The sequence below is a fragment of the Canis lupus genome, chromosome 5 (genome assembly GCF_003254725.2).
Source record: "Canis lupus dingo isolate Sandy chromosome 5, ASM325472v2, whole genome shotgun sequence".
Lineage (NCBI taxonomy): Eukaryota > Metazoa > Chordata > Mammalia > Carnivora > Canidae > Canis > Canis lupus.
The window spans coordinates 31,582,839-31,604,309 of record NC_064247.1 but is presented as its reverse complement, the minus strand read 5'-3'; the positions used below and the strand labels follow the sequence as shown (position 1 = coordinate 31,604,309).

General features: G+C 44.0%; 1 protein-coding gene across 3 annotated transcripts in view; it reads left to right on the top strand.

The window, feature by feature from the left end:
- The first annotated feature begins 2,101 nt into the window (after positions 1 to 2,101).
- The window catches only part of RABEP1 (rabaptin, RAB GTPase binding effector protein 1), a 101,280-nt gene continuing 81,910 nt past the window's right edge, over positions 2,102 to 21,471 (top strand). The window contains exon 1 of one of the 3 annotated variants that reach the window (XM_025462026.3): positions 2,102 to 2,338. In XM_025462026.3, the coding sequence (XP_025317811.1) occupies positions 2,305 to 2,338 (34 nt within the window). In that variant the 5' untranslated portion in view covers positions 2,102 to 2,304. Of the gene's footprint in view, positions 2,339 to 2,927; positions 2,989 to 21,471 lie in introns of those variants that run through there. The other 2 variants (XM_025462028.3, XM_035716304.2) reach the window with 2 other exon arrangements.

Below are 21,471 nucleotides of genomic sequence, written 5' to 3'. Positions count from 1 at the left end.
TACTTTACAATTTGCTTCTTTTCCCCGAAACTATGTTTGTGAGATCCATCTACGTTGAATATGCAGGAGTAGTTTTTCATATTATTACTATAGAGTATTCCATTGTATGAATGAATACATTACAATTGATTTATTCTACTGTTGGTGAACATTCAGGTTATTTGTTTATTGTATAAACTGTGCCATCTCAGATATTCTTGTATGTGTCTCTGGGAGACATGTGCAATATAATTGATAAGTGGTTATTTTATGCATTTAAATCTTGTCTCTCAGTTTTTTAAAAAAGATTTTATTTATTCCTGAGAGACACAGAGAGAGAGAGGCGGAGACACAGGCAGAGGGAGAAGCAGGCTCCTTGCAGGGAGCCCAATGCGGGACTTGATCCCAGGACCCCGGGGTCATGCCCTGAGCCAAAGGTCAGCCACTGAGCCTCCCTGGCGCCCCTTGTCTCTCAATTTCTTTCAGAATGAAGGAATCCTGGCTTTTACATCTCATAAAGGCTTTGAGTGCACACTAGTTTTCTCTAGAATATATACTTTGGGGTAGAATTGCTGAGTCTTAGGATTTACATAAAACTAGGAAAATGTACACAACGCTTGCATGCTCCTTATTTGATTTAGAAATTGCTTTTTTAAAACACGTGTCTAGCATGGGGGCCGGATGTGCAAGCCAGCAGTCTGACCATTTCTGAGCGACCTTGATCTTGAGGACCTGCCTAAAGCCCCAAATTATCAATAGCAATAAACATGCTTCTTACTCATTGGAAGAGTCCCTTCTATAGAGGGCATCAGTATCTGCTATCTTTATGGCTCCTGCCTCATGTTAGTCATCACAAGATAGAAGATGCACTGGCTGCCCTATCCTGGACAAGAGACATTTGTGGGAGGGGGCAAGTAGGAAAAATGACCCTGCTTGCTTTCTCAAAGGTACACCAGACATCTGAGGATATTAACTGCCTAAAACAGTCAAGCCCTAATGTTAGCAGGATTTAGGGCAAAAGTACAAATGGATGCCATACATCTACCTAAATTATTGAAGATTATAAATCATTTCATCTAACAGTTGACCTTCATATGTTCCATTCTATCTTGACCAATGCACATCTTTGATGATGCAGAAGACCAGGCTCAGATTCAGAATTCCTGAACTCCTGAGATGTATGCACTTGACTGAGTGGTAAGGGGAGGTAAGGGGAGCCCTGGCCAGGCTGGACTGTTGGCTGGTGGCCTAATGGCTGGTTTCTGTGCACACGGCAACTCAAAGGTCCAAGTGATGTGCCACCTCCCACAAACACAGTTGCGTCTTAGCCACTTTTAAGGGATGGCCCGATGGTGCCCTGCAGAGGATGATCTGGGGAAGAGGCAGGGCCTCCAGCCATGGTGTGTGCACGTGCATGAATCTGTGTGTGTGAGATTCTGGGGTCACAGTTTCCCAGAGCTTGGTCTTGAAGGAGGGGCACAGGTTCCAGGTGGGCATGTTCCCTGCACTCTGTGGCCAGATGGGGCTAGACAGGAGCCGCTATAGAAGGTAGGGGCCTAGGGCAGGCTCTCTCGCCCAGGTAGAGGGGCAGCACTGTGCACCTGTCATCCCTCCACACCTCCCACGAGGAGTGCCGCGGGGACCGTGTTGGGCTGTATCCCCAGCATCTATCGCAGCCCCTGGCACCTGGAAGTCACACAGGGCATACGGGTGCTCCGTATCCAGACCGCCAGAAGCGGCTCCGCTTGTACTTTCTCAGCCTCCATGCGGAGGAACCTGTGTGAGGTTCCAGGAGGTGAAGTGACTGGCGCAAGGTCACACGGCCAGAGGGGGTGGCGGCTGCACCTGCGCCCCCTTCACCCCCGGCCTCCTCGCCCGCCCCGCCCTCGGGTTTTACCGGGTTCTTCTTTTCGTGGGTACTGGGGCAGAGGACTCGGAGCGGCCCCCCGGGGCCCCGGCAGCCCCCGCGCCCCCGCGCCCCCGCGCCCCCGCAGCCGGCCCTCCACCGCCCCCCGCGTCCCCTCCTCCAGCGCCGCTCGCTCGGCCGCGCGAGGCCCCGCCCCCCTCGGGCGCCGTCACGTGCCGCCCGTCGCCCCGCGCCTGCGCGCTGCTTATTTCCCGCTGTCAGGATGAGGAGGCGGAGGTCGGCGCTCGGGTCCGTCTCTGCCCGCGGCTGTGGCGGCGCCGGCGGCTCCAGCCATAGCGGTTCTTCCCTGGGCGGCGGCCGCGGCGGCTCGGTCGACGCCTCCTCCGCCAGCTGAGTCCGCGGGAGCCCGGGACGCCGGCCGCCCGCCCCGCTCCGCTCCGCGAGGCCGCCGCCCGGCCATGGCGCAGCCGGGCCCGGCTCCTCAGCCCGACGGTGAGGCGCCCACCAAGGCCGGCGCGGCGGGCGCGGCCTGCCTGCCCCGGGCGGCGGGGAGGGGCGGGGGGCACGGCGGCGGGCGGCGGGGGCGAGGACCGGGGCCTCCGTGGGGCGCGGCCGGGCGGTCGGGGGGGCGGCGGGGAGGGAGGGAGGGCCGGGCACGTGGGCCGTGCGGCGGGGAGGCTGCGGCCCTCGGGGGCCCTGCCCGGGCCCTGCCCGCCGCGAGCGCGGGGCACCCCGCGGGGCAGCAGGACCGGGTCGCGCTCGCGGGCGGCCCGGGCGGGGGCGGCGCGGGTGGGGGGGCCTGGAGGCCGCGGACCCCCCCGCGGACGGGCGGTGGGCAGCCCCTCCGGCACGCTCGCAGAGACGGGCCCCTGCAAGCCTTTGTACTTTGTGGGTGAACACGGCCCCCTGCGTGTGGTCAGGCGCGGTCTGTCGCCGTGGGGGGGGGGCGCGGGGGCCCCGGGGGAAGAAGGACAATGCTGTGTGATGTGGAAGTCGAGGAAACGTGTCTTGTGTCGCACTTGCCTGGGTGGAAGGAAAGACAGCCGCATCCCAAGTCCTCCAAGTGGAGTGTCGGAGTCCTTGGTGACCTTCTGGGATGCGGGCTGAGCTGCACACTCCAGAGGTGGACCACCTGGTTCCAGGTTTTACCGGCTGGACTTGGCGTGGGGGGGGGGGGGCACAGTGTGCTAGTGCGCCGGCTGCCTGCAGGGTGTCTGGGTGACAAAATTCTTGCAGGTGCCCCCGGCCACTCTAGGCCCGAGTTGGGCACACAGTAGGTGCTTCCTATGCTTGGGCCTTAAAATAGCCTTTCATGAAAAACGTCGCCTGTGTCCTGGCCTTCTGGGAGCCTGAAACAATGTTATCAGATTCTAGAGCTAGCGGCTCTCCTGGAAGCAGGCTCCAGAGCCAGCGGGCGACCAGTTTTCGGTTTCGCGGGTTGGCCGCGGACAGATGGGGGAGTAGCCGTCCCTGGACGTGTGCGTCCGGGTGGGCTCCGGGAGTCCGGCTGCCTGCCGTCCGCACCTTTCGCACTGGGTGTCGGGGAACAACACTGCCTTGGCACAAACCCCTCTTTGTTGCTGCTGACAGAGGCAGAGCTCTGAGAGCCCCAGGGGCTGCCGGCCCCGAGCCTGAGTGGGAGGTGTGCTCAGCTGGCTGCGTGCACACACGTCTGGGGCGGCTCAGGTGACCCGGCAGTCTGGAACGAGAGCTCTCTCCCCCTGTGAGATGCGAAATAGTCCTCCTTGGAGATAGCCAGAAATGACTAAGCACTTGAAAGAGGATGGGAAAAATGAACTTTAGGAAATCTTGTGTTCTTTTGCTATTCTTAGTACACGTTTGTTCCCTGTTTTCCAAATCCTGTGACTCTGGGATGGTGGGATTCAGTTTGCCTAGCTTGCAGTATTTATTTTCAATTATCGTAGTAAATGAGCAGCCGCAGCTACCGTGTACACGAGGAGAGTGCGGTAAATCCGACTGCTTTGTGTCGGCGCCTTCTTAGAAGTTTGCTGCGGGGAATTTAATTCTGCGCACTGGCCGAACTTAATATAGGCCGCTTCTTAACACCTTAGCCTCAGGCAGCTCCCATGTCCTTATCCGCAGAGCCTTAAACATACGTGCAGAACTCTTGAGTCGTACTGACAGTTTTTCACTTTAATCCTGCATCCTGCTTTTCTCATTTTAGAAGCAGCTTGTCATTTGTGTTGATAATTGTTTTCCTTTCTTGACATATCTTTGTTTTCTGTGGAAATATGGTAGATTAAGAATTGATTTGTGTGTAAATTGATAGAATGAAATGTAATTTTCTTTTTGTTCTTTTTAATTTCTGCTTTTGTGAATTTATTTTAGTGTTGGACTTTTTTTGTTTGTTTTGTTTTGTTTTGCTAGTGCATCTTATTCATTTAGAATCAGGGTAATTTTAATAGCCATAGAAATTTCATCTAATTATTCCATTTCACCTTGAGAATTCGAAGAGTATATAGAACGATTTTATTTTTTTATTTATTTTATTTTATTTTATTATGATAGTCACACACACAGAGAGAGAGAGAGGCAGAGACACAGGCAGAGGGAGAAGCAGGCTCCACGCACCGGGAGCCCGATATGGGATTCGATCCAGGGTCTCCAGGATCGCGCCCTGGGCCAAAGGCAGGCGCTAAACCGCTGCGCCACCCAGGGATCCCTATAGAACGATTTTAAAATTTTAATATTTTAAAATCCTAGTGAAACTGTATAGTAGAAACATTTGCTGTGATTTTTTTATTTAAAAACACTGCCTTGTAAAGTTCCTCCATTAAAAATGCATGTAGTAAGAAATGTATCTTCCCTCTTCTCTTGGAGGTCACCACTAGTACCTTTTCTGTCCTTCTTGACTTTTTTCTTGTAGTTACATAGACGTGCTGACTATGGTTTCTGTAGATAGGTCTATGACTTGTCTATTCCATTTAGTACACGTTGGCTGTAATTACTGCGCCTGTGAGTGGTCCTGTGGCCATGTCATGTGCTGTCAGCGCTGCACGCCTTGGCTCGGGATCCTCGGGTGGGTGCTACCGTTTCACTGATGAGGAAACTGAAGTGCAGACAAGGTAGACGTGTCTGTCGAGTTCCGCCTAGAGGAGGTGGGGGGGGGGGCAGCCCAGGTTCACATCCAGCCCACCTCCTGTCAGGGCACTCTGGTCTGTTTACCAGATTACAGATGACTTTCCAGGTCAGTGTTAGAGATCTACTTCATTGCCTCACATGCATGTACTGCGCATGATTTATTTGCCTGTTTCCCCATTGGTGGACAGCTGTTTTTATTATTGGACAAGTTTTTCACTATTGTCTAAGCAGTGCTGCCCTAGATATCCTTGTATCTATTTTTCAGTTAGTTTTGCTGTTACTTTTTTAAGACTACTGACTCTAAAAGGACATGAGCTCTGAGTGGTTTAAATTTTAATAGCGATTGTTAGCTTACTCTCAGAAAAGGTATCGATTTACATACCTGCCAACAGTATGTGAGAGGGTGGGTTTCCTTTGCACTCTTACCAGCCTGAATATTGTCAGCTGTTTTGAATTTATATCTTCTGATAGATTGAAATGATAAAATGATATTCTTCAGCTAGCAAATGTTTGTGTACCTAGTCTTTGCCAAGCCCTATGCTAGGTTCTAGGAAATCCATGATGAACTACTTGTCTGGCATAGCTGTAGGTATTTGGGATACATCAGTGGTAACACAGATGATGAATAGTCCTTCTCTTGTGTGGGAGAAACAGATACTAAGCAACAAATATAAGCAAATAGTATAGATTGTCAGGTGACAGATGCTGTGGGAAAAAAAAATATAGCAGGGTAAAAGGAAGGGGGATGGGCTGGTTGTAAACAGGGTGGTCAGAGCCTTCTTGAGAAGATGACATGAAGGAGGTAGAGGTTTCAGCTATGAGGCTCTCTGAAGGAGGAGTATTCCAGACAGGGGTTGGGTCAGTTTTTGCAAATGCTTTAAAGAAAGGTGTGTCTGGCATGTTTGGGGAAGGGCATGGCAGTCAGTATGGCCAGAATGAAGTTGTGGGGGGAAGGGAGCGAGGGGGGGGGGGGAGGAGGGGTGTGGTGGGAGAGGTGGGATAGGGGAGGGAGAGAAGAGCAGTAGGATAAGAGGTGAGAGGTCATGGCTTGGGGCAGCCCTGGTGGCTCAGCAGTTTAGTGCTGCCTTCAGCCCAGGGCGTGATCATGGAGACCCGGGATCGAGTCCCACGTCGAACCCCACGTCGAGCTCCCTGCATGGAGCCTGCTTCTCCCTCTGCCTGTGTCTCTGCCTCTCTCTCTCTCTGTGTCTCTCAAGAATAAATAAATAAAATCTTAAAAACAAACAAAAAAACAGGTCATGGTGTAGGGGCAAATGTTGTACAGCCGATTGGCTTTCACAGTGAGAACCACTGAAAAAGTTTTGAGAAGAGTGATGTGATATGACTTATGTTTTACTGGATTAGAAAAAGTGTTTTTTTTTTTTAATATTTTATTTATTTATTAGAGAGAGAGGCCGAAGCAGATTCCCTGCTGAGCAGGGAGCCTGACTCTGACCCAGGACCTTGAGATGACCTGAGCCCAAGGCAGCCGCCTAACTGACTGAGCCATCCAGGCATCGCCATGACCTATGTTTTAAAAAATCACTCCGGCTGTTAGATTGACAATAGCATAAATTAATCTAGGAAGAAGATGGTGAGGCTTGGACTAGGTGTATTGATGGAGGTTATATTTTGAAGATATGGCCAATAGGATTTGGATTAGATATGGAAGGAGAGGGAGGAGTGAAGAAGGATCACTCAGAAGTTTTTGGCTTGAGCAGCTGAGAGGTATGCAGTGCTATGAGTGCCTATAATTGAAGAATTTGACCCATTTGGGGAGTCCAGGAAAGGTTTCTGAGTGCTGGAGGTGAGATCTGAAGGAGTCCCTGTTTTGGAAGAAGCAGGGTGGTGAGAGAACTGGAGAAAGGCCAGTGTGGGCTGGCCTGAGTGGGCTTTCGGCCTCTGAGCTGAAGGTGAAGCCACTGAAGGGGTTTAAGTAAGTAGGTGACACCATGGCTTTTAAGTTTGTACTTCCCAGATAATGATTATATATACTTGGGTTTTCTTTTGTTGTGCAGAGAGCTTTAATTTTTATTAAGATCTGGCCATTTTTAAAATTTATGGTTACCACTCTTGCTTAGGAAGACCTCCCCAGCTCCCATGTTTATTTAGGAAAAACCGAACACCTTCATTTTCAACACTTTCATGGTTTTGTTTTTTATATTTAGTACATTAAACCATGTAGAATTTATTTTCTAATCTTTTTTTTTTTTTTAAACTTTTATTTATTCATGATAGGCACACAGTGAGAGAGAGAGAGAGAGAGGCAGAGGCACAGGCAGAGGGAGAAGCAGGCTCCATGCACCGGGAGCCCGATGTGGGATTCGATCCCGGATATCCAGGACCGCGCCCTGGGCCAAAGGCAGGCGCCAAACCGCTGCGCCACCCAGGGTTCCCTTATTTTCTAATCTTAACAAAGAATGTTCAGTATAAAGCATTATTAACTGAACAGGAGATTACCTCAGAAAAAATGAAAATGCTAAAGAATACAGGAATAGCAGGTATGGGGGCAGCCACTGCCTCTAGGGCTGAGGCAGAGTGCTGAGGGAAGAACTAAATCTTTAAGAGGCCACTCCCAGTACTAAGATCCAGACTCTGTGGGCCCTGGGGAGGCCACTTTCTGGCTTGCTGGGAGAAGCCACCTGCATCTGGAATTTATTTTTGACATGACATAGGGATCTGATTTTATTTTTCTTCCAAATGGATAGCCAATTGTTTTAACACCATTATTCAGTAATTCATATATTTGGTTCCTTTATAATAACTTGATAAATCTCCCTACTCCTAAACTTTGCAGAGACAGTTGATCCAAAACGAAAAAGCCCTGAGTTTGCCCTGCAGTCTTACTACTGGAGTCTTAAGTACTCCAGAGTTGCCCAGGATCGTGTGATATTCTTGAATTTGTATGCCTCACCTGGCTGGGTCCCTGGGCATAGAACTGCCTTTGAATCTGAAGGGCTCTGGTTTCTGAAATCTCGTGACTATGCGGTGAAATTGGATGTGCTTTTCTTGTATAATCACTAAATTGAGTTTAGTCTTCAGAGGAGTATTTAGTAAACATTTTTGTGTGATACAGTTGTGGCAAGGGCGGGGGAGCGGGTTGCGGGGCGGGGAGGCGGGCAGGATGTAGAATGAGAGAGATGCGGTTCTCCTTTCAGTAATCTGCATCCAGTGAAGGAATGGGCCCAGTGAAGGAATGGGCCCCGGGTACACTGACCGGGAACTGTGGAGGTGATCCAGTGTTGCTTCCCTCTGGCGGATCCCAGAGGAAGCTGCTACTGCCAGTCAGAGAACAGGAAGAGCCATGAAGGAGGGTATCTTTGTTCATTTTTCTCATTAGATAGCCTGAATCTCTTCTGAGATTCAGTTTAGACTGATTTCTGTTTGGATGCCTCTGGAGAGCGAGGGAACTCACTACCTCCTGTTTTTGGCCAGTTACAGTGTTTTGTGTGCGCTTTAATTAAGCGGAAGCTTGCCTCGACGTACGTCTACCGGCTGGTTTTAGTTCTCTGCCCTGGACCCACCCAGAGGAAATCCAAGGCATCTTCTCTATGTGAGCCTGAAAAAAATTTTGTGGTTCTGATTTGCATTTCCCTGATGATGAGTGATGTTGAACATCGTTTCAAGTGTCTGTTGGCCATCTGGATGTCATCTTTGGAGAAATGACTGTTCAGCTCTTCTGCCCATTTTTAAATTGAATTCTTCTTTTGGTGTTGAGTTGTAGAAGTTCTTCATGTTTTTTTAGATAGTAATCTCTTATTGGATCTGTCATTTGCAACGCTCCTCCCTTTCACTGAGTTGCCTTTTTGTTTTGTTGATGTTTCCTTTGTTTTGCAAAAGCTTTTTATTTTGACGTAGTCCCGGTAGTTTTTGCTTTTGCTTCCCTTGCCTTAGGAGACATCTAGAAAGATGTTGCTGTGGCTGCTGTCAGAGACTTAACTGCTTGTATTCTCTTAGGATTTTCATTGTTTCAAGCCTCTCTTGAGACCTTGAATCCATTTTGAGTTTATGTTTGTATGGTGTGAGAAAGTGGTCCAGTTTCATTCTTCATGAGCTATCCAGTTTTTCCAACATCATTTATTATCATTTATAGACTGTCTTTTTCCCATTCGATAATTTTGCCTCCTTTATCATAGATTAATTGTGGGTTTATTTTTGGGCTCTCCATTCTGTTCTGTTGTGTCTGCTTTTGAGGCAGTACCATGTTGTTGTTGTTTTTTTTTTTTTTTTAATTTATGATAGTCACAGAGAGAGAGAGAGAGAGGCAGAGCAGAGACACAGGCAGAGGGAGAAGCAGGCTCCATGCACCGGGAGCCCGACGTGGGATTCGATCCCGGGTCTCCAGGATCGTGCCCTGGGCCAAAGGCAGGCGCCAAACCGCTGCGCCACCCAGGGATCCCCCAGTACCATGTTGTTTTGATGACTACAACTTTCCAGTATAGTGTGAAATTTGGAATTGTGATATCTCCAGCTTTGTTCTTTCTCAAGATTGCTTTGGCTATTCGGGGTCTTTTATGATTCCATACAAATTTTAGTAGTATTCTAGTTCTTTGAAAAAATCTCTTGGCATTTTGATAAGGATAGCATTCAGTTTGTAGATTGTATTGGGTAGGATAGACATTTTAACTATTAACTCTTCTAATCCATGAGCATGGAATATCTTTCCATTTGTGTCATCTTCAATTTCTTTCATCAGTGTTTTATAGTTTTATAGTTTATAGTGGTCTTTCATCTCTTTCATTAAATTTATTCCTAGGTATTTTATTCTTTTTGGTGCACTTGTAGTACTTAACATTCATTTGATGATCACTGAGCCAGATGTCAGTTGTTAATGATGTCTGTTGGTACCCGATGATCTCTAGGTGTGTTTTACCTATAAAGAGTAGTAGTATAGAGACATGTTACTGAAAGGAGTCCTAAAGAGTAGTTATCTCCCTTGATTTTACAGATCAGAAATTAAGGACTAAAGAACTGGAAGTGACTTGTATTATAGCAAAGACAATACTAGAATTTAGGAGGAGAGTGGGGCTGTCATTTCTCTTCTGGTTACTGCTTCTGTTTATGTGGAATGAACTTTGTCTAGATGCCTCATTATGATGTTGCCTGAACAGAATCATAGAATTGATGTAACTCGATTATAGTCTAAATGCACAAAACTTGTTGAATATCATTCTTTATTCTTTAATACTTTAATTTTTAAATCTTTACTGCTTATGCCTAATGCATGGTGGGCATGGTGTTGTAGATATTACAACAAAATACAAATATTCCTTTCATTATGGAATTTAAAGTTTAGTGGTGAATACAGATAGACTTCATGAGGAAAGGGCATTTTGTCTGGCTGGCAGTAATGTCCCCAGCACCATGTTTGTCATAGGGTACATATGAGCTATAGGTATTTGTTGAAACAAAGTCAGAGGATCATTGTGCTGTTAGAATAATGTGGTAACTTTTTATTATTTACAGTATTTTGACAACACATAGTATGGAGCATCTTAAATCATCCAGAAAGTTTAGTTAATATAGTTCTTTCCCTCCATTGGACCCTCCCTGCGCCCCAAGTTATGGGAGAAAGTGGCATTTGAATAGAGCCTTGAGAATTGTGTAGAATTTCTGACAGATGCAAATGGCATCTTAGAGAAAGATGTTAGAGGAGAGGGAGAGTCCTTGCAGGGTACAGTTGGAGCGTGTGAGGGTGAGGTGAGTGAATAATCTGGTGTTGTGGGAGCCTGAGTCTTGTTTAGAGACAGACTTGAGAAAGGAGATTGAGCCTGAATGGTGGGAAGCTTTGCTTCCACTTGAGGAGTTTGGGTTTTTCTAGGTGATGTGGGTAGGCCTGTGTGTTTTGATAGAGTCATAGTGTGACCCAACCTGTGCTGTAGGAAGCTTGCTCTGGAAATTATACAGGGGGTAGATTGGCAGGGAGTTGGTTAAGGAGATTGGTTAGGCTGTTACTGTGGTCCAAGAGAGATGAGGGGGTTATATCTTATATTGTTGAGAGGGGAGAAAAGGAAATAATCAATAGATGCTAGAAATACTGTGGTGGGCAAGCAGCGCTTGCTGAACACTTGGTCTGGGGTGCAGGCAGGAGAGAAATGAAGGAGGATTCTGAGAATGTAGCTGCTGATTACCAATCTGGGTGACCAGCGGGAGGGTGGGTTTAAAAGGAGAAAGTACAGATTTTTTTTTAAGATTTTATTCATGAGAGACAGAGAGGCAGAGACACAGGCAGAGAGAGAAGCAGCTCCCTGTGGGGAGCCCAATGTAGGACTCGATCCCAGGACCCCAAGATCATGCCCTGAGCTAAAGGCAGAAGCTCAGTCACTGAGCTCCCCAGGCACCCCCGGATTTGGTTTTTAGTATGTTGGCGTGGAGAGGTAGTGGGACAGCCGGCTGGAAGTACCCAGTAGGATAGCAGGATGGTAGCCTGGAGCTTCAGGAAGAGAGCAGGGTGTGCATGAATTTTTGGTAGTCAGATGCTTGGAAGTCTCTCAGAGTAAGCACTGCTCATTTGCTTGTGCTTGTTGCAGGATAGGTCCTGTGTTGGGGACAGGCTGTGCGCAGGGGCACAGATGAAACTGGCGGGTTAGATGGAGATGATGAAGCCAATAAGGAATTGTATAAAAGGAGAGTTAGGGGAAGATTAGTATCATTAAGAGTCAGTATTGGATGGCAGTGGTCACCAGTAGTAAACGCTGTAGAGAAGTCAGGTGAGAACCTGAGTGGTCATCAAAATCAGCACTGACCCTCAGGACCTCTGAGGGAAGAGTTTCAGCAAAGAAGTAGTAGAGGCAGCATGGATAGACCAACAGATAAGATTGTGGTGATAACACATACAGTCAGGGTAGTCACTTGAAAAGGGTCATAGAGGTGTGATATAATGTGTATGTTTTAAAAATAGAAATTAAGGGGGTGCTTGGGAGCCTTCGTTGGTTAGGCATCTGTCTTTGGGTCAAGTCATGATCTCAGGGTCTTGGGATCAAGTCCTGGTCTGCGAGGAGTCTGCTTCTCCCTCTTCCTCTACCCCTCCCCCTGGTCATGTGTGTGCTCTCTCTTTCTCAGATAAATAAAGAAACCTTTAAAAAAAATGGAGATTAATTGTAAGTGCTGTTGGAACTGCAAGTAGACAGGGGGAGCCTGAGAATATCAGGAGAAAATAAGTAGGACTAAGTCTCTGAGGAATTGAGAGCAGATTAGATGGATTGGGAACTGGAGTGTCATGAGGTGAGATGGCTCTCATCCTACAAAACAGAAGGGAAAAGAACAGTAGAGAAGACTCTGAGCTAGAGGAGAAATGGACTAAATGTACATGTAGCCTCCATTCTTTTCCTCATTTATTCAGCACACATGATCTGGCTGTCACTTGTGAACAAGATAAAAAGGGACCTGCCCTCGAGGAGGGTGTAGTTTTGAGACCTTGTTGCAGCCAAGTAGATTATCTCATTTGGAGTCCCTTGGGTTCCTCGTGTTAACCACAGAACACAAAATAGTTTGGTGATTTTCCCAGTTGCCCTAAAGACAGTATAGCCAGTACCATTCTAGATGCATAGGAGAGAAGTTGATTCATTATACGCTGTGGAGACCTTGGGCACTGGTGCTTTATTCTGTAATGAAACTTAGGTTGAGTAATAAGTACAGGATATGATTGGGTCCTTATTGTGGAAAATCTGATGGGGTGCGGGAAGCAAACCCTGATGTGGGGTAACATTCCTTTGGTTAAGGCTATTATTAAAAATCAGATATGGTTTTTACCAAATCAGATACGACAGATACGATTATTTACCACTTAATCCCCAATTGACATCTACTTTTTCTAAGTTCCTGCTACATTTATTGTCTATAAATAACTGATTGCTGTGGCCTTTCATCCCATCTAGATCTTATGTCCCTGACTTTCTTACCTACTCCAGAACAGGGTTTAAAATTACTTTCTTTCATTTTATTGTGAACCTTGTGAGCTTCTATAGACAGTTATGGGAGGGACATTAACAATTTACAGCCATCTGTACTGCAAAAATTTGTTATGCATTTATTCCTAACAGGTGGAAATTTAGTCTTTCTAGAACACTTCCATTTTCTCTGGTAACTAAATTAGGAAAATTTTAATTTTATTGGGTCCAAATAAGTTCCCTACAGCCTATGCACCTTGGTTTTGGCCTTTCAGGCAAGTCAGAATTAGGCTATTTTCTCTTCCACACAGAAGGCCTTGAGATATTTAGAGAGCTGCTTCCATCTTGGTGGTTCCTCATATAACGTCTCTTACCCTCACTCTTCTTATGGCTTCCTCTGCTAGGGTACCACATGTTGTAATGCCATGTAGTTTGTCAGTGCTTTTCTTAAAATGCACACCTGAAGTTGGCGAAGATACTCCAGACATAGAGGCTATGTGACTTTGGGTTAGTACATCAGAAACGTTCTTTTTGATTGTGACCTTCAACTCTCTTTTATTTTATTTTTTTAAGATTATTTATTTATTTATTCATAGAGACACAGAGAGAGAGAGAGAGAGAGAGAGAGAGAGAGAGAGGCAGAGACACAGGCAGAGGGAGAAGCAGGCTCCATGCAGGGAGCCTGACGTGGGACTCGATCCCAGGTCTCCAGGATCACGCCCTAGGCTGCAGGCGGCGCTAAACCCTGTGCCACCGGGGCTGCCCTCAACTCTCTTTTAAATGTATGCTAGCATTCCCTCAGTTTATGTTTTTATTTACTGTATCATATTAGTTCATATAAAATCACAACTGTGATTTATTGAGAAGCTACATGACTTGCCCTGTGCAGTGTTTTATTTGAATATTTACTGTATACTAGGCACTGGGGATACAGTTACAGTTAAAGAAACAGACTTTTTAAGATAACTTTTAGAGAAGTTTTATCTTTTGATTTTTTTTAAATACTTTTTTTTAAAGATTTCATTTTCAAGTAATCTTTACACCAACATGGAGCTTGAACCTACAACCCGAGATCAAGACTCAAGATCAAGAGTCGCATGCTCTGTTGACTGAGCCAGCCAGGTGCCCCTTTAGGGAAGTTACAGATTCACAGGAAAATTGAACAGAAAGTACAGTTTCCTTATGCCTCCTTCCCCACCATCACATTCCACATCAGTGTGGTAGGTACATTTGTTACAGTTGGTGAACCAGCACGCTGTACCTCATCATCACCCTCATCATCACACCATTATCCAAGTCCATCACTTGCATTAGGGTTCACTCTTGGTGTTGTAAAATCTGTGAGTTTGGACGAAGGTACAATGACGTGTATTCATTGACTATTATAGTATCAGACAGAAGTTTCGCTGCCTTAAGAGTGCTCTGTATCCCACCTGTTCATCACTCTTCCTTCCCTAAAGTTTTGGCAACCACTGGTTCTTTCACTGTTTCCATAGTTTTGCCTTTTCCAGAATGTCATATAATTGGAATCCCACAGATTGGCTTTTTTCACTTAGCAATATGCATTTAAGTTTCCTCCATGTCTTTGTGGATTTTCAGCACTGATTATATTTCATTGCATGGATGTCCAATTTTCCCTTCGCCTACTGAAGGACATCATAATTGCTTCCAAGGTTTGGTGATCATGAGTAAAGCTGCTATCATGCAGATTTCTGTGTTGGTGGGTAAGACCAAGGAGTGTGATTGCTGGATCATATGGTAAGAGTAAAAGTGGCTACACTGTTTTGCATTCCTACCAGCAGGGAATGAGAATTCCTACTGCTCCATTTCCTCACCAGCATGTGATGTTTGTTGTCTGTATCTGGGGTTTTCTCCATTCTGGTAGGTGTGCAGTGTTACCTTGTCGTCTTAATTTGCAGTTCCCTAATGACAGATGATGTGGAACAGCTTTTCATATGCTTGTTTGCTATCTGTATATCTTCCGTTGTGGGACATCTGTTCAGAATTTGGCCCATCTTTTAATCAGGTGGTTCATTTTCTTCACTGTTGTGTTTTAAGGGTTCTTTGTATATTTTGGGCAACTGTCATTTATCAGACAGATCTTTTGCACATATTTTCTCTGAGCCTGTGGCTTGTCTTCTCATTCTCCTGACAGTGTCTCTTGCAGAGCGTTTTTTTTTTTTTTTTTAAGGATTTTATTTATTTGAGACAGAGCACAAGCGGTGGGGAGGGGCTGAGGGAGAGGGAGAAGCAGACACCATGCTGAGCAGGGAGCCGAAGTGAGGCTTGATCCCAGGACCCTGGGATCGTGACCTGAGCCGAAGGCAGACCTGAGCTGACTAAACCACCTAGGTACTCCAGAAGGTTTTTTTTTTTTTAAAGATTTTATTTATTTATTAGAGACAGAGAGAGAGAGAGAGGCAGAGACAGAGACACAGGCAGAAGGAGAAGCAGGCTCCATGCAGGGAGCCTGATGTGGGACTCGATCCCAGGTCTCCAGGATCACGTCCTGGGCCGAAGGCAGCGCTAAACCGCTAAGCCACCGGGGCTGCCCACTCCAGAAGTTTTTAATGAAGTCCAGCTTATCAGTTATTTCTTTCATGGGTTGTGCCTTTGGTGTTGTATCTAAAAAAGTCATTGCCATACCCAAGGTTATCTAGATTTTCTCCTGTGTTTTGCTCTAGGAGTTTTATGGTTTTGCATTTTACATTTAGGTCTGTGAGTCATTCTGAGTTAATTTTTGTGAAGGGTCTAAGGTGTGCAACTAGATTCTTCTTTTTTCATGTGCAATCCAGCTGTTCCAGCACCATCGTTTGTTGAAAAGATCATCCTTTCCTTCCTTGTCACACTTCAGTTGACTCTGTGATTCTGTTTCTGGGTGCTCTGCTCTGTTCCATTCATGTGTTTGTTTACTCTTTCATGCTACGTGATATTACATTTCTTAATTAAGAATTTTTGCATCTAAAATAATAAATGCTTATGGTAAAAGAGTTTGTAAATCTCTAAAAAGAGAGAAAAAGTCCGTAAGCTCATCACTCAGGCCTGGTATATGTTTTTTCTGGTTTTTATTTATTTTTTATTTAATCAAAAAAATTTTTTAAAGATTTTGTTTATTCGAGAGAGAGAGGGAGAGGGAGGGAGGCAAAGACACAGGCAGAGGGAGAAGCAGGTTCCATGCAGGGAGCCCGATGTGGGACTCGATCCCGGGTCTCCAGGATCAGGCCCTGGGTCGAAGATAGCGCTATACCGCTGAGCCACCCGGGCTGCTCATTTTTCCAGTTCTTAAAAATGTATGTATCCTGATGATTTAAAAGTGGAACAGCTGCTTATGCTATTCTCAAGCGTCCTTTTCTTAACTTTGTTTTGATAGATTTTATCACCAATTTTGAAGTAGGTCATTCATTTTTGTGCAATTATAAACACACTATAATTTTTAAAAGTCCCCATTGATGAATATTTATGCCATTGCAATAGTGCAGCAGTAACTATCTTTGTACCTATTTTTTTTTTTTTATTTTTTTTATTCATGAGACACACAGAGAAAGAGAGGCAGACACAGGAAAGGGAGGAGCAGGCTCCATGTAGGGAGACTGAGCGGGACTCGATCCTGAGACTCTAGAATCACACACTGGGCCAAAGGCAGGTGCCAAACCGCTGAGCCACCCAGGGATCCCCTCCTTGTACCTGTCTTTGCACACTCTTGTGAATGTTTTTTGTGGTATGAATTCCTTGAACTGGAATTACTGAGTCAAAGGTGCAGGTTTAAAAAATTAATGGCAAATGCCAAATTCTATTTCAGAAAGGTTTAATAGTTTACAGGCTTACCATCAGAATATGAGAGAATTTATGGTCCTTAACAGATTCATTTTTTTGCATATGGGGAAATTAACTTCTTTACCCTGTGTGGCAGGTGTAGCAGAAATTGCCCCCAGTTTGTTTTTTGACTTTGAAATGTTTTAGCATATGGAAATATTTTAAATTTTATGTGACTTAATAGTTTTTTTTCCTTTATGGCTTCTGGATTTACTTCTGCCTCCTCGTGTTATCTTCTAGTATGTACTTTTAAATATTTGATAACATTGGAATTTATTTTTAATTATTTATTTAAATATTTTATTTATTTATTCATGACAGAGAGAGAGAGAGACAGAGACAGAGACACAGGCAGAGGGAGAAGCAGGCATCATGCAAAAAGCCTGGTGTGGGACTCGATCCCAGGACTCTGTGATCACGCCCTGAGCCGAAGGCAGACATCCAACCACTGAGCTACCCAGGCATCCCACATTGGGATTTATTTTGATGCAAGGACCGAGATGGGAGTCCAGCTCTTAAAATTTATTTTCAAATGGCTAGCCAGACGTTCTTTTTTTTTTTTTTTTTTTTAAATATTTTATTTATTTATGACAGATACAGAGAGAGAGAGAGGCAGAGACACAGGCAGAGGGAGAAGCAGGCTCCATGCACCGGGAGCCCGATGTGGGATTCGATCCTGGGTCTCCAGGATCACGCCCTGGGGCAAAGGCAGGCGCCAAACCGCTGCGCCACCCAGGGATCCCTAGCCAGACGTTCTTATACCACATAGTCATTTATACATTTCTCTCCATTGATTTTGAAATACCACTATTTATTATATGCTAACTATGCAGGGATACTTGAGTCCATTTCCAGATTGTGTTTTGTTCTATTAATTTACCTATTCTGGTGTAATACCATGTAATAACAATTGCTATACTGATACTTTTTTTTTTTTTTTAAGATTTTATTTATTTATTCATGAGAGACAGAGGCATAGAGAGAAGCAGGCTCCATGCAGGAAGCCCGATGTGGGACTTGATCCCAGGACTCAGGGATCACGCCGTGAGCCAAAGACAGGGCTCAACTGCTGAGCCAGCCAGGCGTTCCTGTACTGATACTTTCTAATGTTTTCATATTTTGAGAGCCCGGAACCACTCATTATTCATTTTCTCAAGTTTTCCCCCAATCATTATTTGGTATTTATTAATTCAGATAAAATTTAGAATGATCACATTAAGTCTGCTCACCATCCTCCCCTCTCCACCCACCTCCCAAAGGCCTTTAGAGAGAACCTCATTGACTGATTTCATAAGCTTAGGAGAACATGTATCTTTTAACCAAAAATCTTTATAATTACAGTGCCTTATGACACTTTAAATGCATTAACTATATTATTTATTTCTTCAGATTCTTAAAGGGTAGTATTATCTGTATTTCACAATTGAGGAAATAAAACTTGAGTAACTTGCCCAGGATTCAAGTTCCCATGGCTATTTTCATTCTACCCACTCTCTGTCAGGTCAGTTTTAGTTAAGTAAACTCTTAGGACATTATAAAAAAAGGGGGGGCAAAATTATAACAGAATCCCGAGTTTCTTTTTTGATCATAAAGCACAAGAAAGGTGGGCTTACCCATAATTATATCCTTCAGAGTATTTCATTCTAGTCTATTTCTGGTCATGTTTTATGTCTACAAATAAAAAATGTTTAAACAGTTGAGGCGCCCAGGTGGCTTGGTCAGTGGGCATTTGACTCTTGATTTTGGCCCAGGTCATATCATCGGTCCTGGGATTGAGCCCCAGAAGGGATTCTCTCCTCCTCCCTTTGCCAGTCCCTACTTGCGTACTCTCTTCACTCTCTCTTTCAAGTAAATAAATAAAATCTTTTAAAAGAAGTTTCTTCATATAAAGAAATGTTTAAACTGTTGATTGTATCACATGTGTAGTTTTTTATTCTATTTTTATTTTATAATGTGGAATTGCCTTGTGTTCTAAGTTATTTTTCAAAAACATACTGGTTTTAAAAGTAATTTACAATATGAATGTATCATAACTTAATTATTTTTCTGTTGCTCTTATTTGATTATATGTAAGATCTTGCTATTAATAAGGAATTCTACAGGAGGCATCTTTGGATGGTAACCTTTGGTTATTTCCTGGAGAATTCTGGATCAAGAAGCATGAGATTTTGACATATACATACCAAACTACTTTCCAGAAATCTAGTTCTAGTTCACGTTTCTACCATAAGTGTCATCTCACCCTGGCTAGCATTAAGTATAGACTTAAAATTTTCTTACCAATTGCATAGGCAAACCTTAGTCTTATTTTAACTTTTTGGTAATTTATGATATAGAGCAGTCTTAAGATTACGTTTGAACAAACTTGATAATGCTTTGATAATTTCAAAGACCTACTCTATGTCAGTTAGATATCCACTTATACTTTGTGTTTTCTGCCTAAATAGTTGGCCAGTTTTTTTTCCAATGTCATTTGAATTCCTAAGTTCTTTCTTATATGAGCTGTTTGTCAAGTTAGGTCTTTTATATCTTGTATTTAAGTCATTAATTTGCTTTTTGCAAATAATTATTTTATAATTTTAGACAAAATTTATGCTGCTTATTGCAAACAATTCAGAAAATGCAGAAAAGCATTAAGAATAAAATAATGATTGCTTAAGATAATTTCCATTAACATTTTGGTGTATAATCTTTCCAGAATTTTCATAGGCATAGTAAAACATATGAAAAAACTCTTAAAAATTTTTTTCTTAAAGATTTTATTTATTCATGAGAGAGACAGAGAGAGAGAGAGAGAGAGAGAGAGAGAGGCAGAGACACAGGCAGAGGGAGAGACAGGCTCCATGCAGGGAGCCCAATGCAGGACTTAATCCCGGGACCCCAGGATCACGCCCTGGGCTGAAGGCAGGTGCTAAACTGCTGAGCCACCCAGGCGTCCCAACTCTTTACAATTTAATAAAAAACTGTACTTTTATAGGCTGCTCTTCCCATTTACATGAAGAGATGTTCATGATGTACTATTAAATAGTGTTTTTTTTTAAATTTTATTTTATTATTTTATTTTTTTATGATCGTCACACAGAAAGAGAGAGAGAGAGGCAGAGACAGGCAGAGGGAGAAGCAGGCTCCATGCACCGGGAGCCCAATGTGGGATTTGATCCCAGGTCTCCAGGGCCGCACCTGGGGCCAAAGGCAGGTGCTAAACCGCTGCGCCACCCAGGGATCCCCTAAATAGTGTTATTTTTAATGATTGCATAGTATTGTATGGATTTCATAATATATTTAATTATCTCAGTGAATATTTAAGTTTAAAATTTTTTCCTATTACAGATAGCACTGTAGTAAACATCCTGACACATAGATCTCTAGAGATTTATGCAGATACTTCCCTCAGTAAATCTCTGTTGTTTCAAAAGTTTTGTATATTTCAAGTTTGGTATAACTGATACATTTACATTTTGATGTATTCTTATGCATTCTGAATATTTCTTAGAGCAGTTGGAAATCCAGTCCCTAGTGGCTTAAGCAAGTACAGGATTCATTGTTTTTGCATAACCAGGTCAGAAGTAAAGCAGTCCAGGGCTGGTTCCACTGCCCAGGGATGGCCAAGGGCCCAATTTCTTTTCTTCTCCACTTTCCTCCTACCTGAGCCGGTTTGCTCACATCGTAATTATTTTCTTTCTTGCCGATGCAGTTTTGATTACCTTTTGGGAATATTTATTCCTTTAAGTCTTTCAGTATTTTCTTTGTTCCATTTGTTGTATTCTCTACCTTAGGCACGTGGATCATCCTTATATTGGGCATTCTCTGTTTCCCATAGTTATTTATTCTTCAGTTGCTTTACTTTTTTTCTTTTTGTTGTATTCACTGAGACTGTAGGTCTTTTTGGTTTCTTTAACAAAATTGATTAATGTATTTCCTAATGTTGGACGGATTTTTGTATATTTGGGATAAACCCAATTGGTTGTGATGGACTGTTTTTCTAGTATGTAGCTAGATTTGGTTTAATTTTTTTGCAATTCTATTCATAGGTGCAGTTGGCCTGTATTTCCATTTTGGAACTACCTTGGGTTTTGCTATCTTGATTATACTAGTCTGGTAAAATAAATTGGGAAACATTCTTTTACTATACTGGGGAAGTTTAAATAGTGTAGGAAATGTTTATTTCCTGTAGATCTGATAGAATTTATGTTCTCTTTGAAGTTTCATCTTGAAACTTGTAAAGCTCTTTCATAATTTTTTTGTCATTTTTCTATTGTTAGATATTGACTTATTTTTGATGTTTTGGAATTTTAATTGATGGTATGTATAGTCAGCATCCTTATAATTAAGTCTACCCGTATGTATGATTCCTTCTTTAGGATAAAGTCTTGGCAGTGACATTGCCTGGTTAAAGAATATACAAACTTTTAAGACTTTTGCTGTTGACTGCCACATAGTCCACCTGTCTTGAAATATACCCTAGATTTGTTTTAATCAGGTATGGTAAGGTGACAGATACATAGACAAATGCCTTTGAAAGAAGAGTTTATTACTTACAGTTTTCAGTGTGGGTGGACATGCCATGCCACACAGGGTCACATGGGAGACTAGCAGGGTTGGTTAGAGGGCAGAAGGAGCCCGGGGAAGGCATGGCCTAGAGCCTCTATAGTGGTTCCCCTGGTAAGGAATAGGTGGGGCAGAGGACCCGAGATTGAATAAGGTTAGGCTTGCATAGTTTGAATAATGTAGTGGGCTCTGGTTTTCTGATCCTGGCCATGGGGTGATTTTAGGGCAGGGGAAGTACTGGCTTGGTATGTTAAGAGTTAGATAAATGAGGTG